Source organism: Sciurus carolinensis, chromosome 7 (genome assembly GCF_902686445.1).
Source record: "Sciurus carolinensis chromosome 7, mSciCar1.2, whole genome shotgun sequence".
NCBI classification, from domain to species: domain Eukaryota; kingdom Metazoa; phylum Chordata; class Mammalia; order Rodentia; family Sciuridae; genus Sciurus; species Sciurus carolinensis.
The window spans coordinates 98,661,697-98,678,202 of NC_062219.1; the positions used below are offsets into that span (position 1 = coordinate 98,661,697).

Here is a 16,506-nt window from a genome sequence, read left to right on the forward strand (position 1 = left end):
ATGGACATATCACTGTAAAAGTCTCAATAACACATATTGTTAAGCAATATCCCGGATTATCAGACTGGCAAAGTATTACACTAATTCTCTTTGAGTGTCTAAGTCCTGCAAAATAATTTGAAAATTTTTCTATATTGCTCCTTCAATGTTTACAGATATTTGTATCAGCTCCCAAATTAGTTTTATTGACAAATTTAATTAAAATGCTATTCATCATTCCTCTTTGATCATTAGAGGCACTAAACAAAATTACACCTAATAATGATCTCAGTCTCAACCTTCTAATGTCCATCCCCTCTAGGTAACATTTAAATTATATAGCTCATGCAAATCAATGATAATTATTTTTTCCTAACAAGATTATCATTAGACTCTCTGAGATCAAATAGTATCCTTTCCTCTCTTCACATACACACACACAAAAAATGATATAAGAAAAACATTACATGTGAATAGTCAAAACGGCAATCAATATGCTTCAAAGGCATATCACAAGGTCACTTTATAGAACAGGAAGTGTCAAACTACACACATCAGCTGCCACCCTACATACAGATGTCACTAACATGGTGATAAAATAGAAAAACATTTGGTTTAATAATAATAAAAAAGGCAACATCAGTTGGTGCATATTACTTGTAGCATCTAGTCCTGGTTGCCTAGCAACCAATCATGAGTGAAGTCCACTGAGAATAAAAGCCCTAAACGAAAGTACAGTTTGTGCAAGTTTCAAGGACTCAAAGAGATGTGTCAGTAGTTAATCTAAATTCTAGTACAAAATCACCATACTGAGTTGGAAGAAGGGGAATCCATCATTATCTCATAGAATCAGGCATTAACTAGAGGTGAGATTCAACCCTCTAGGCTTATATCTTTTGAAGCAGTGGTTTTTAGGAAAGAATTTTTGACAATAAGATTTATAAAATACAAAAACTCACACAGAAGAAAACAATAAAACATCACTGACATAATTTGCATTCATTCAACAAAACACCTAATATATATCATTGGCCCAGATATTGGGAATATAAATACAAAAGAATTTGTGAGTTCAAAGCCAAGTAGCTCATGCGATAATGAGGAAATCAGACAGTAAACAGTAACAGTATCAAATTCTGTAATACAAATGTGGTCCTGGGATATTATGAAAATACCAACAAAAGGCATCTGATTCAGACTAAGGGGAAGAGAACTAAATGAGAGAAAACTTAGAGGAGGTGACACCTGAGCTGAGTCTTAAAGGATAAGCAAAAAAGCAAAAGTTTTAGGCAAGTTGTAGAAATGGGTAAAGCGCAAATACATTTGTATATATAAATATATGTATATAAATTAAGTTTTAAAATACATATTACATGTGAAATTCATTTTAAAATGTATTTTAAGATTATATATGTATATAAATTCACATGTATAAACAGAAGTAGCAGGAGGGAAAGTATCTACAAAGGCATAGAGGTTCACAAAAGAATGTTGTGTTAGAGCAACTTCATGCCATTGAATGGGACTAGAAGTGAGGGTCCCAGTACTGAAAGAAGAGTTCAAAGAGAGAGACAGATGTAAGCCCTTATCAGTAGAGTTTCATATGCCAAGCTAAGGAGTTCAGGTTTCAACCAGAATTAAACTGGAGAGGCAGAGAAGGATTTTAAGTCAAGGGATAATATGACCACATACGGTAGTGATATGAAATACATTAGATGGGAAAGCAGGCATCAAGGAGAACAGACAATGGGCTACCACATTAAGAGAGAAATTGAGGAGACAAAAATCAGCAACAGACTTGGATGGGTAGGAGTGAGGATTAGGCAAAAGACTTAAACATGATTTCTGGGTTTAACAGAGATCTAGAAAATTAAACAACTGCGTATAATATGCATGCTATTCAGTCCCTGCTAAAATAGTAATCTTGATCCCCTCCCTCTCTTCTATTCCAACAAAACAGTTATATAGAAGGTTAAAAAACTACCTGCCTGTAAAGAATAGCTAACAGAGAAGAATAAAAGGACAGGAAAGAAAAGGGAAAAAGGAAAAATAAGGAAAACAAAGATATGAGAGTAAAATCTATTAAAACTTCCAAATGAAAAGTGATATTCTAAGTTTAAAAAGAGTAAAAAAAAAAAACTAGAAAACATTATTGGTGCTTGACTAAATAAAACTTGTAAATACAAGTATGTTGAATAACAGAAAATAACTTTTTTAAGTTTATAGCAAATATAAATTACTATTCATTATATCTAAAGCACATAAGATCAAACCAAAAGCCAGGCACAGCAGTGCACACCTGTAATCCCAGCAGCTCAGGAAGCCGAGGCAGGAGGATCAAGAATTCAAAGGCAGCCTCAGCAACTTAGCAAAGTGCTAAGCAACTCTGTGAGACCCTGTCTCTAAATAAAATACAAACAAAGGGGCTAGGGAAGTAGTTCAGTGGTTAAGTGCCCCTGAATTCAATCCCCAGTACCAAAAAAAAGAACAAATAAAAACAGGAAATGCTATTAATAAGTGAACAAAGACAGATCCTTAATCTCACAACAAAATAATGAATAAAATGTCAGTCACTTTTCATAATAACTGAATGCATTTGACAACAACCTCATGTCTATTATTAAGCTATTAAATTGGTAACAATTTTGGCTTCCCCATCTTATTCAGGATATAGTAAAAGGGGCAGTCTTGTACAATATGAGAATATAAATAGAATAAGGTTTAAAAATGAAAAAGAAATACTTATATTCTTAAATTTTTTAATGGCTCACACTCTGACAAAGTAATTTTACTTCTCAAAATTTACCCTAAGGAAATGAACTAAAATATAAAGTTCGAATACAGCATTATTTACAGTAGGGAAAAGAATCAGAAATGGTCCCACATGCCTCCCTAAGGGAGATAAATGTAAATGTACTATAATAAAGTCATATAAGAAAAATCATAGTAACTAAAAAGGATATTTTTATAATTATTTTAATAAGAAAAAATCTCATGTTCATAAAAAGAATGGAAAAAACACAATTTTATAGAAGTGTAATTTAAATGCTGGGTTTTTAAACAGCATTGGGGGGAATTATTTCTGATTAGTAATGATGGTTTTTTTCTCTTCCTGCATTTTCTAAGTTTATTTTTAAAATACCATGTTTGTGTTTAGAAAACAAACCCCACTAATTTAATCTATTGCCATCAATCAACAGTATGCCTTAGCCTTATGGTGAAAGAAATAGTACATTCATTTTAGATCTTTCTGTACAATTAGTAATCTCTACTCATTTTAACTTAAACTTATCAAGTAGTTCTACATATTTTTATTAAAAGAGCTTTCTATAGTACCCTAAAGTCGAGGGTAACAAGTACATGATATTAAGAACTTCCATTTGATTAACAGAGTAAAACAAGAAAAAAACATTTAAGTTTCAATAATTGAAAGCATTATTAACCACTTTAACATACTTCACCCACATTAGTGCACTTGCATTTCAAAGCATAGCAAGGCTGTGCCTTCCATTACCTGAGGTGGTTGAGCAGGGGCTGAAGTCTCTCATCTGACTGCACAGCAGGCAAGGACCTGGCTGTTAACTGAGAAAAGAAGACAAAGTTAATGAAAATAGCAAAGGCCGGACAGACATGAACACTAAATGCAAAATGGGGTCAGGAAGAGCAGACCAGGGAGGCAGTACATAAAATGTGAAGAAATGTTTCTCTTTTTTAAAATCAAGGAATTATATAAAAGGCAGATACATTATGTGATTAAAGACAACCACATGACTCTAAGGATACAGAATATGTTACCAAGTTTAGAACTCAAAAAAAAAAAAAAAAAGAGTAAGAGATAGCACCTATTTGAGCATTTGAGTTCATGAAAAAGCATCTACTCACGAAAATATTTCCTGCGTAAATAAAACTCTTAAATGTTAATATGTGTAACAACCAATCTTATGGTACTAAATCCTGCAATGGTGACATTGAGAAGGGGAATTTTGATTTATAGCTAAGCCACTATGAAACTGGTAATTTGCAGAAGTGTGTATCATATACTCACTCTACTATGCATTCCTTCATTTGGACAATCATATTACTATAAGGAACCAAGAATATCTTTTAAGTATACAAGAATAACTGAAAGCATTTAATATTGAAATATGATCTCAAATTAATCTAGGAAATGGTGAGAACTACAGTCTTAAATACTATGCATTAAGCTAACAGTATATCAAGGAAGCATAAACTTCTGATTTGTTTTTTATTGAAATATTAGTTACATTTCTATGTATCTCTATTTTTGTCTTCTGTCCTAAGAAATTGTCACAAAGAATTTAAAGACATTCAAAGTAATCAGCTTGAACCAAGCCTAATAAAACAAAGCAAAATTAGAAGATAACTCTTTGATTTAATAATAATCAGTAATTCTTAGATTCTACTAATAAAACATTTATTTACTAACTCACAGAAGAGAACCTTAAGACAAGTAACAAACTGAAAGATAGTCAATGGTATTATTTAGGATATCCTCATTCTGATTTTTTCATACATTAAAATTTTCTCAAAATGGAAAACAGAAATTTAATTCCTCAAACCCAATTTGTGATATTATGCAAACAAAAATGAAATGATCTCTTTAAAAAACATTTTTGAAAATTTGACAAAAATGCCACATCATTTTATTAAATCATATAAAGGAAATATCAACAAAGTTATTGATTTAATTTAAAAGACAATGTAAGCCAATTAACATACTGCAATTTTGGCACAACTAACACTTTCAGTAGTATTTCATGACATATAAATGTTATCAAGGTTATTGAGTTCTATAAACAAAACACTTTAATACATCCTGTATCTGTTAATGTCAAACCCCTCTACAAAATGTCATTTTCATTGTTCAAGATATTTCATGTCTCAGAACCAAAATTATGCTCTAAAATATTTAAATGGTTTATCTAGATATTTCAAAAGTCAATTCTCTGAAAACAGAGCAGGCAGACAGAGCTTTTTCAGTGAGATCTATCAACTATATAGCATACTTTCTAATTAAGCTGTCTTTTCTAAACAAAGCAAACAAGCAAACATCTCACCAAAATACTGCAAGACTTTTCAGACACCTGTCCATTCCATACAGGAAACATTTCTCAAATCTATCCCTTTATCTTAATCTCAGCTTTCATTTCCTTTTTCCTGAAGTGTTAATATCTCCAGTCGCTCTTATGTCTGCCTCCATTGTTGCCTCTTCCATAATTTATTCTTCAGTCAAGGTCGCAGTGAAATTTTCAGATTGAAAGTTAACCTCTCCCCTAATTAAAATCATCTAATAATTCCCTTAGGCTCTCAGGCTAAAGTTATTACAATGAACTTTCATCAAATGTTTTCTTAATATTTTCCTTTTGGGCCACATTACAAAACACCAAGCATAGAATAAATGACTGGTTACACTCAGTCAGCTCCACAAGAGACATGGGAAAATGCCAGGTAGGAATCTATCATAGCTCCAGTTTCTGGAGCTCAATGATTTGAGCACCTCACCCTATCAGTTCCTTACCCTTTCAACTTATTTTCAACTCTGAATCTCAAACAAAAATGATTTCCAAACCAGAATCAATGCTGAGTAAAATGTCTTCCGATGGTTTTCCTTCCAACTTTTAAAACAATTTGCATCTTTAAAATAGGATACCTCTTCATCTTAAGGAAATGAGGCAACAAAGCTATTTTAAAGCTCTTTAACGCAGTAAATGCATCTGCTGACCTTTTGTTAACAGAAAATAAACTTTAGAGACTACAGTCCCTTCATTTCTTTTGAAACTCCTTTCTATGCTTGTGTAGTTACTACCCACATCACTCCACCATGAGGGGCACTGCATCCCTAGTACTTGCGACATAGCAAGTCTAATAAGTATTTATTAAATGTGTGACAAATCTAAGAACCTACAACTATGCAAATCCATTAATTGATAAAATGAAAGTATCTCTCTCTACATTTCATTAAAGTTTTTCAAATTTCTGCTTTGAGCAAAATTAAATCTAAATCAAAACTAAACCAAATTGTAATCATTAGCCTTTCAAGAAAGCAATATGCTATCATAACAAGATTTTTTAGCATTAGAGATTTTTAGTATTTCTCTAACAACTTGAAATAAATATCTAAATATGGTTTCCATATTTATTTTAGTTTGCTTTTGATTTTTAAATACAAAACACAACAAGGTCCTTGACTTGTAAATCACCAAGAACCAAAGAGAAAGATAGCCCAAACTGGAAGGTCTGTTTGAGTTGGGGTTACTTTGTGGGAGCCATCATAAAAGGTGGCATAATTAACAGCCTATTTCTCATTATTGGTGGAAGGTTAGAAGTGAGTTCAAATGACCTGTCATAATTAATATATCTGGCACACTTAATTAGCCAAAACAAGGTCTGTGTCTTTTATAGATAAATTTGACAGGTAATTGAGTCTTAACATAACTCTTGTAAGAGAACGGTAAGTTGTACTCCAAGTATGTATGATAAGTCAAAATACATTCTACTGTTGTGTATAACTAAAAAGAACAAATAAAAATTTCCAAATAAAAATTTATTTAAAAAAAAAAAAAAGGTCTTATAAGAAAGTCCGGAGTTACCTGGTTCCAATCTTGCCATTTCACATAACAGGAAATGGGGTTCCTCGTGCCACAGATGGCTAGTTGTAGCATGTGAACCAAGTCTGTGCTAGGACACACAGTACAGGCACTTTCCTTTGTGACACCACCGTTCATAGCACTCCACATTTTGCATGCCAGCTGGTCAGGATCCTTTGACTGACCCCAGGTGTTTCCGTATCCTCTTAATCCCTCATTTCTCAAAGTGGGTTGGTGTTCAAGATTTACTTCACCTATGGATTTGCAGTCTTGAAGATAACCTAATTTTTGCTTAAAAGGTTCCTTCACATCATTTGGGAAACATCATCTACTCAGAGTACTCTCTAACCACCCTTGGTAAAGCAGCACTCCTCCCACAGGTATTCTAGTACTCCGGTATCTCATAACATTTATCATTACCTGAAATTATCTTATTTTCTCATTTGTGTCACTCTCTCCCCACAAGAACATAGTTGCATCAGGCAGGAACATTTTGTCTTGTCTACCTGGTCTACCACTTTCCCCCATTGCTTAGAACAACATGTGGTACAGTAAGCAGTAGGCAATCCATAAATGCTACAGAGTGAATAAGAGGTTCCCCCCTCTCAAATATTTCCAACAGAAGCATGAGTTTTAAAAAGTGCCCTGCCCTAAACACTGGTCCTCTTGGTCTTACATTTCTAATGTCTTCATTAACGACATGAGGTATCAACTAGAAGGAACACACACATTTCTCCTTTCATTTCCCACTAAATGGAAAGTCTAAAGTTCTTTAGAAGGAGAGCAAGTGGTTCACAGTTGAAAGTATGACTCCCTGATTCACAGAAAAGAAGCCCAAAACTAACAGTTCAAAACTCAAATAATGGATAAACATATAGACATAAACTCAATGAGTTTACTTGAGTACCTATGAACTCAAAATATGGACACAGAATATGGAGGTACAACCAAAAAAGTAACTGTAACATAGTTCTTTCCAAGTTTTTGATCACTAAATGATAGCTACAAATAAAACAAATAGCAATCACAAACATATTTTTCCAACATTATTAATTTAAAATATACAAAGTTCAAAGTCTTAAAACGAACATTAAAAAAAAAAATCTGCCAAAACAGACTGACAGAAAGTGATTAACTTACAGAAAGTGAATGAGGGACAGATAGTGTAAATGTGACTATATTCAAATAAGATTCATTTAGATCATTACAATGAATTCATTCATTCACTGTAAAGAACCAGACTTTGTCATTTAGGTCACAATGCTAAAATTAAAGTGTGTATTTAAATAGCTTTCAAGGTATTATTGCTAAATACATGGGTTGCAATTTTTGATAGATAAGTTACTTTGAAAGGGAATCTAAAATATTTCTCTCGAAATAACCCTACCCCAAAAGGACTAAATTTTCTGAAAATTGAAATCCAAATTGTAATTAGAAGATTAATCTCCTCAAGGTTGGGTAAATCTGGATCTAAAGCATGCTTGACTCTTATGTCTTTTCAAGAGTAAAGTGAACAAAGAAAATATTTTCTTCTTTGACTTTTCATGTAAATTAGATCTCTGATGTAGCTAAAAATAAACTTGATCCATATGGAAAAAGTAATTTTTAGAATTATGCTCTCTACTCAATAGCACCTTCAAAAAAATTCTGGGTAAGACACAACGTTGGTTGCATCTAGGAAAAGCAAGGGGGCAAACAAGACTGAAAATAACTAAAGTTTCAATTTTCTTAGAGATATTCTCTCCTTTTCCTTACATTCAAAGGAAGGAAGTTCTGAAGCAAATATGACAATATGTTAACCTTTCTTAATTCCTGGAGGTAAAAACAGAGGTGTTTGTTATACATTTTGCATATGATTGTGTTTGAAATAGTTGGAGAGCAGTATGAAGAATGGCATGGAGGAGTGCAGAGGCAGAGATCGATAGGACAAAGGGAAAAAGAACGAAACAATGGCACATGCAGCAATCTGGAGATCCGAGATGAAAAGTGTATGGCAAAGGCAGAAGTGGTAGAAAGGAGGACATGAACATGAGGAATATGAATGAGGTATACTCCATAGAACTCAGGGACTAAAAGAGAAAATCTGGAGGACATCCATCTAGGTAGAGAGTTGAATTAATGGCAAAATAGGGGCAATGGAAGAGGAGGTTGGGAAAGAAGGGTAATTATGAGTTTTAGGCAAGGTAAGTTTGAGATTTTTTTAGTATCTAAGAGGCAACTGAATATAACATGGATCTAGAGCCAAGAAGAGGAAATGGGGCTAAAGATTTAAATGTTACCAGCAAACGTGAAGCAGGAAAAGCCAAGAACTACCTAAATCTCCCATACAGAATGCATGGAGCAGGGATGTCCAGCCATCATTCCCTACAAGTAGCTTATTGGAGCACTGTGTTGAGGGTTCATTCTGAAGGGAAAAAAGTAATGTCTTTCTTTCCTATTGCTAAATTCAGATTGAGATGCTTACAACCAAAGACAGACTAACAATGTGACAGCAAAACTAGACCTGGTTGTGAAATGAAATTATAAAAACATTAGGGTAAGAAACCAATGCCTGGGGAAAGGGTCAATTCCCCTCCCCTCTCTCAGTCTTTCTCCAGGAAGCCTATTTAACCATGGGTCCCTTACCTTTTGGATTGTAAATAACTGTCCTAGAAGTCTGACCCTCTTAAAATGTAACAGATGCCTGTGAAAAGAGTCATTTCTTCTTAACTGTTTCTGTAAACATGCTTTATGTTAGAGATCCTGCACAAGGCTTCAGTCACTGAGATTAGGAATTTTTTTAAAAGAGGGGAAAAAAAGCCCTAGTGATAGGATGGGTCTAAGATGATGCCAAATAACCTATAAAATGCTGTAAGAAACTGGATGGGGTCTCAGAATTTGGAGTTTTGTTTTCCTCTGGGCCTGCTGGCATGAAAGAGTTCAGAGTTCTCCTCCTCTCCAAGTTCTGCTTGCTGCTTCTCAACAAGTGTTTCCCGCAACAAGAGAAAAGTATACAAATTTATTTAATGTAAGTTTCTATGACAAAAGGATTCTTCAGAAATGAACACCCAAAGAGCTAGGGAAACCTGTCTATTTTTATGGACAGATGTGCAGAAGTGTGATTGAGGCAAAAAGGCATGATCTAATTGGTGATAAACTGAGGGGGACTCATCACAAGGCCCATTCATTCAGATTCTTCTGTGTTCTGGTGCCTTTGGAGTTAAGGACACTCCTTTCTTCTGGGAATCAGGGACTTGGAGGCAGACAATTCTACAGTGAAGATTTCATGGTCTGCTTCAGGGGAGAAGGATCAAGATGGTGAGAGTGATCTTCCTGCTTCTGTTGTTTCCCCAAACACCAAGGTGCCATATTTGGGGGTAGTACATCCTGAACCCCATCAGTTCTAGCTATACCCAGAAAACAATACAGGATTGATTACCAGTGTCTGTTCTAGATGTGGAATAGGCAATTAGAGATATCTGCTAGGTATTTACTATCCTTAGTTGGAGCAAGATACAAGAATAAGCAATTTTGTAAATAAGACTTAAAACTTTTCTAACACTTATTTTAAGTAATTATAGCTTTATTTAGGAACACAACCAGCATGTCCTTTAACTTAACTCTTATGTTGCACACCTGGAATAAATGCATTCTAGTTTGTGAAAAAATATTCCCCCAGGAAAGCACTCTGCCTCCCACCGTGAGGTTCACTATTGCTCTTAAAACCCTAAAGGAGTTTTTGCTGTCAGCCAGTTGCTATTTTGCAACAGAATTTTTTTTAAAGGAGCAGATAGGGGACTATAGGAAGAAAATCTTTTTCATGATTTTCCTCTCCAAATGATGGGCATGAAGGGAGGGAACACAAATAAACAAGGAAGTAAATACTGGGCATATAGGGTGAACAGTTCTTAGTCAATAAACATTTTGAAAACAAAGGTGGTTCAATCAGTTGAAAATGAAGAACAAGAGGGTGGCTTCATTTGAAAATAATAAATCCCTTCCCTCTGAACTGCTCACCCAACACTGGCTAAATTAAAACACATAAAAATGACAGGAAAACAATGCTCACTTGGAAAATATTGCTCAATTTTGTTCTCTGGTGTTTTTACCCTCTACCAACTCACTTCCGCTCCCTCACAAAACTCAAGCAGAATGACAATATCCACTGATATCAAAGTTGTATCTTAAAAGAAATCCAAGACAGGTAATCAGCACAAATTAGGCACTTCTTTCTCCGTATAGCAGAGTTCTATTCAAATAAGCAGAATAGTATTCTCTATCAGTGATATTAGGACAGTGGTGCATATATATGTATGTGTGTGTGTGTGTATATATATATAAATATATATATATATATATTTCCAAGTAACAAAAAGATTCAAATTTAGATTTTAAAAAGTAAAAACAAATAGGAAATATTTTTCAAATTACCTTGACATTCTTATTTCCTACAGGATCTGAAATAGCCCTACTATTATCTTATAACTTCCTAAGAGCAAAGTTGAAATCTAGAATGCCAACTCTTTTCTACTGAAAGATGTGTGGTATGTTGTGTGTGTGTACACATATATATTCACTAAGAAATATAATTCATAGATTTAGAAAATTTTTTAAACCAAAAGGCAAGAACTTTTATAACAGACCTCATAGTAACAGAAAATATAGCTTTAAAGAGAACAGGTTGTTCAACAGAACTATCACTTTTATTACGGGGACCAAGGCAGATGTCAAATAAAATTAACTTTTACAAGCAGCTGCTCTTTTAACTTCATTGATTTTAACAACAGAAAATCCTGTGTCTTTTTGAACTACGTTTTCTTATAATAGCAACAGATCCCAATTACAAACCCCAAACTGTGAAATTCCACATTACATTTCCCTTTGCTCTTGGAACCAAATTTTTTCTCCAGTTTCATGTTCTCCCTTGGCAGGCTGGGATGCCGTTCATCACTAATGGTAACAGTCTAGTGCTCAGATACCCACAGAACTTTTTGGTTTTCACAGGGCTCCCGCGCACATTATCTCACTTAATCTTCAAAACAGAGGTGATTTCATCAGTACACCGCTTCAGTACATGAAAATTTCTCTATCAGCTGGCCACAAACATGATTTTCAATATGTAAGCTCTAAAAAGCACCCAACGATCTTGTCAAGCAAAACGCATATATTCCATTTGAGCTCTAAACATGCCAAGTAGTTTAATTTCCAAAGAATATTAAACAGTGCAGAGTTAACAAGATATTTCCAGTTCAAGGGGTTGGATGATATGAAGAACTGAGGGGAGCAAACCTGGGAATAGTACAAGCAGATATCCCAGTGCTGATTTTTGATCATGAAACCTATGGTGTGAGAAGCAGCTTATTATTCAAAGCCCAACCTAAGCACCTTACTAAAGCTCTACATCATTTAAAAATGTTTAAGCAAGGGGGGAAAAAAGTGTAAGAGATACATAGTAATGATGCACAGGGATCACTGAATTTTCTCCTCATAGTAAAACCCCCATAAAATCATTTTACTTTTAGAATACTCTGATAATTTGAGTTCAGAATTAAGCTACAGCAAATAGTTTCACAATTAGACTTCTCATTAACAAGGATCCGGCAAGTGGAATTCAACTTGTGTTGTTTATTAAGTTGGCATAAGGATTGCTCTTGCAAAATAAGAAACTGACAGCACTTCTAGTGTTTTTACTACAGGCAGGGCACTCTGCTCCGAGTTCTACGTAGACTTCGATCCTCACAGAATCCCTATCCATGATATTATTTTGAACTAATGAACCAAAGGTACTTGAAACATCCAGGGAGAGTGAATAAGTGAACTTTAATGCGCTAAGCATCAGCTGCCTTTAGTTTCATAAAGTATCTTAAAAATGTACACAAAATTTGTCTTAGACTCTAGAACATGTTCTTGGTTTTACTACAAAAACAATGTTTAATTATTTTACCACGGAGTAAAATGGCTCTATATAGTTACTCTCTAGTATACTTAGCCCAACACATTTTGGCCATCTTATTACTTTAGAAAACAGCACTACATTTTTAGTACTTGTAAGTCCCAGAAAAAAGTCTCTGATGGCATGTTAGGCATTTGGAGTTGGCTGAAACAATTCTGGGTCTTGGTACTTCACTGTGTCCTTCACGCGTTTACCACAATTACAGAGGTAAACCTGACATCTGTTTCAGTCATAAATCATTACATACAGAGACTCTAAAAATCATTTAAAAGTTCTAGATTTTTTATTTAATAAATTTGTGAGGTATTAACTATTATTCTAGGGTTCTTATCCATTATTATTGTATTTTCATTCATCATTTCAATCTCCCCAAATGTCCTATACCATACTTAAAGATACATTTATCAATTTCTTAAAGGAAAAAAAAAAAAAAAACTTATGTGGGTTTTCCAGAATCAAAATTTCCTTAAGCACAAATCTTGAGCAAAATCTTATTATGTGGAGCTGAAGAAATAGCTCACATTGGAGAGCGCTCGCCTAGCATGCACAGGGGCCGTGGTAATTATCAAAAATACAAGCAACAATAGGTGTTGGCGAAGATGTGGGGAAAAAGGTACACTCATACATTGCTAGTGGGGTTGCAAATTAGTGCAGCCACTCTGGAAAGCAGTGTGGAGATTCCTTAGAAAACTTGGAATGGAACCACCATTTGACCCAGCTATCCCACTCCTTGGCCTATACCCAAAGGGCTTTAAATCAGCATACTACATAGATACAGCCACATCAAAGTTCATAGCTGCTCAATTCACAATAGCCAGATTGTGGAACCAACCTAGATGCCCCTCAACTGATGAATGGATAAAGAAACTGTGGTATATATATAAATAATGGAATATTACTCAGCCATAAAGAAGAATAAAATTATGGCATTGGCAGGCAAATGAATGAAACTGGAGAATGTCATGCTAAGTGAGATAAGCCAATCTCAAAAAACCAAAGGATGAATGATCTTGCTGATAAGTGGATGATGACACATAATGGGGGATGGGAAGGAGGCAAGAATGGAGGAAGAAGGGACTGTATAGAGGGAAAAGAGGGATGGGAGGGGTGGGGGGAAGGAAAAAATAACAGAATGAATCAAACACCATTACCCTATGTAAATGTATGATTACACAAATGGTATGCCTCTACTTCATGTACAGAGAAACAAGTTGAACCCCATTTGTTTACAATAAAAATAAATTTAAAAAAAAGAAAAAAAATCTTATTATGTGGGAATTTCTCACAAAACTTCCTTAATATGCACATCAATTCTACTCTGTGCACTGGAGTTGCCAACAGTATCTGCAGGCTTCCAGAAAAGGTTTAAGAAAGTTCGCAAACAGAACAGCGTTCTTCACGGATAGTCCACAACTCCTTTAACTCCCTGCTGAGTCTGTTTTCCCATAAGAAATGTCAGACATGTAAACTGCCCATTCACTGGCAATTTTATCCCTTTTCTAAATAGGAATAAACAGTGTACTACTTTCAATGTTGGGAACTTTAAACAATCTATTCTATACTACATTTGAATATCATTTATTAAATAATCCAGAATTAATATCACAGAACCCACCATTTCATTTAATTACCCAAGTGAAGAGACACAGAAGAGCTATGTATGAATAAATACACACTTTCATCTTTCAGTAGGAGCTCTCTTTCCGATAACTTGAACTTTTATTAACACTTGGAGTAGAGGTAGAATAATGGAGAATGGAACAAAGTAGGTGGATGAGATTTTTATTCATGCCTGGAAGATAGTGATATGTTAGGTAACATTACATAGTCCTTGGAAATGCTCTTGAAGGACTAGAGGGCCCTAGGTGATTAAAAACAAGTAATCAACAAGGATACACAGAGATTTCCATTTCCCCAACAGCTAACCCTCAAACCAATGTTCCAAATGTATAATTCAAGGATAGCAGCCCCAGATGGCTAACAACATACTTCTAATGTTTGTTAACAGATGCTGCACGAAGTACTCATTTGCTTAGTACTTCAGCTACTTTTCCCTGTCTGTGTGACTTAATTTTCCCTGCTGTCCCAAAGCACAATGACGTCTTTCTTGATAGAGACCTTTGAAAGTGTAGAAATGTTTTTAAGTGTGAAACAGCCCAATGAGTCTCACATGTCAGTTTATTTCCCTGACCTGAAATAATCGGATATTGCAGGTTTTGGATTCATTTGGTTTAGCTGAAATTTAAGCTATATTATTGCTCATGAAGGAGCTCTACAATTTTTCTTTAAAAATAAAGGAGGCTATACTTTAGTTCTTCTACCAAAGAATTTCTTTTTAAAAGATCTTTTGAAACAGGAGCTTTTTAAAATATTGGACCATATTTCAAACACACACACACACACATACACACACACACACACACATTTTGCTTACTAAAACTAGAATCTTGTGATTAATTCTAAATTTTTTTCTGATTTAAGACAAATCAGGCCGGGCACAGTGATGCATGCCTATCATTCCAGCAACTCAGGAAACTAAAGCAGGAGGATTGAAAGTTTGAGGCCAGCCTCAGTAACTTAGTGAGATCTCACCTCAAAATAAAAAATAAAAAGAGCTGGGGATACGGGCCAGTGGTAAAGTGCCTCTGGTCTTGTAAAAATAACCATTCATTATGAAATGAAAATATCAAAGTATAATGCCTTTACTGTGTTAAGGACATAAATAATGCCATCTAGACCTTTCAGAATTCTGATGTAACAGTATATAAAATGCATTTTCAAGTTTTTTTTTTTCCAATCACAAATTTAGAACCAAAAGTCACTTAAGATGACTGCAGAATAAGAAGGAAAAGGAAATAGATGTATTTTGAATGTTCCAAAAACATATCAGGGTTTCTCAAATCCTTTTCCTTCTTCTTCACCATTTTTTTTTTCCAAATTAAGAATTAAAGATTGAATATCCCTTATCTTAGATGCTTGAGATCACCAGTGTTTTCAGATTTCAGTTTTTTTGGATTTGGGGATCGCTGTACAGATTTTATCAGTTGAGGATCTCTAATCCAAATCTGAAACTTTTTGAATGCCAACATGATGCTCGAAAAGTTTCAGATTTTGAAGCATTTTAAGATTTTGAATGTTCAACCTATATCATAAGTAGCAACCTGGACCACTTGATGTCTTCTCATTTCTAAACTCCTAGAAATTCCAAATAGTATATGATCTCTTTTAAAACACATACCCAAGCCACTGAATTTAATGTACTAACTCCAACAAAATAAGCTAATCTGGAACATTTTACAAATCAAAATGGTATGCAAAATTTCATTCTCATAGGAAAAGTAGATATTTTCTTATTCTTTACTAACTTTCTGGTTATCTCTTTTTCTTTTAATTTTTAGGTGATATAATAACTAGATTCCATGGTAAAGAAAGGACACCAGTCTGAAAAGTGAAAAAATGCTTACCTACTTGCATAGGTTTTTAAAAACTCACTTACTATTTCAACAACCATCTATTGTTAACTACACAAAATTATGAGCTGCCATTTTAATGATGGAATGCACCCTAACTGGTATATTCCTGCCAGCAGAATAAGTGTAGATTATAGAAATACTATTATTATTATTTGCACCTACCCCTACCAGCCCAAAGCACCAACATATGAAATCGACGGTGGGGATAATAAAACATGTTTTGAGATACACTTCCTAAGAGTAAACATTTCAGCTTATTTGTAAAACATTCTTTGATATCAGAACAGCTAGTTGAGACTTTTAAAAGACCTTGACATATATTTGACTGATTGCTTTCCAATGACATTATTTCATACTTTTTGGCACAATCGGGTTGATAGTGTTTGATGGATAACCAGACAAGCAAAGGACAAGTCTGAGCAATCGCCATCCTTTATATTTGACATCTTCATGTTTTATTAGATATATTAGGAAAAGAGGGAACAAAAACCCATAGGCAATACTAGTTCCAAAA

At 34.4% G+C, this 16,506-nt stretch overlaps 1 protein-coding gene across 1 annotated transcript in view; it reads right to left on the reverse strand.

The window, feature by feature from the left end:
• Positions 1-16,506, reverse strand: part of Prim2 (DNA primase subunit 2) — a 283,327-nt gene that overhangs the window by 117,440 nt on the left and 149,381 nt on the right. Inside the window, exon 8 of the mRNA XM_047558364.1 lies at positions 3,494-3,561. Within this exon, the coding sequence (XP_047414320.1) occupies positions 3,494-3,561 (68 nt within the window). The remainder of the gene's footprint in view (positions 1-3,493; positions 3,562-16,506) is intronic.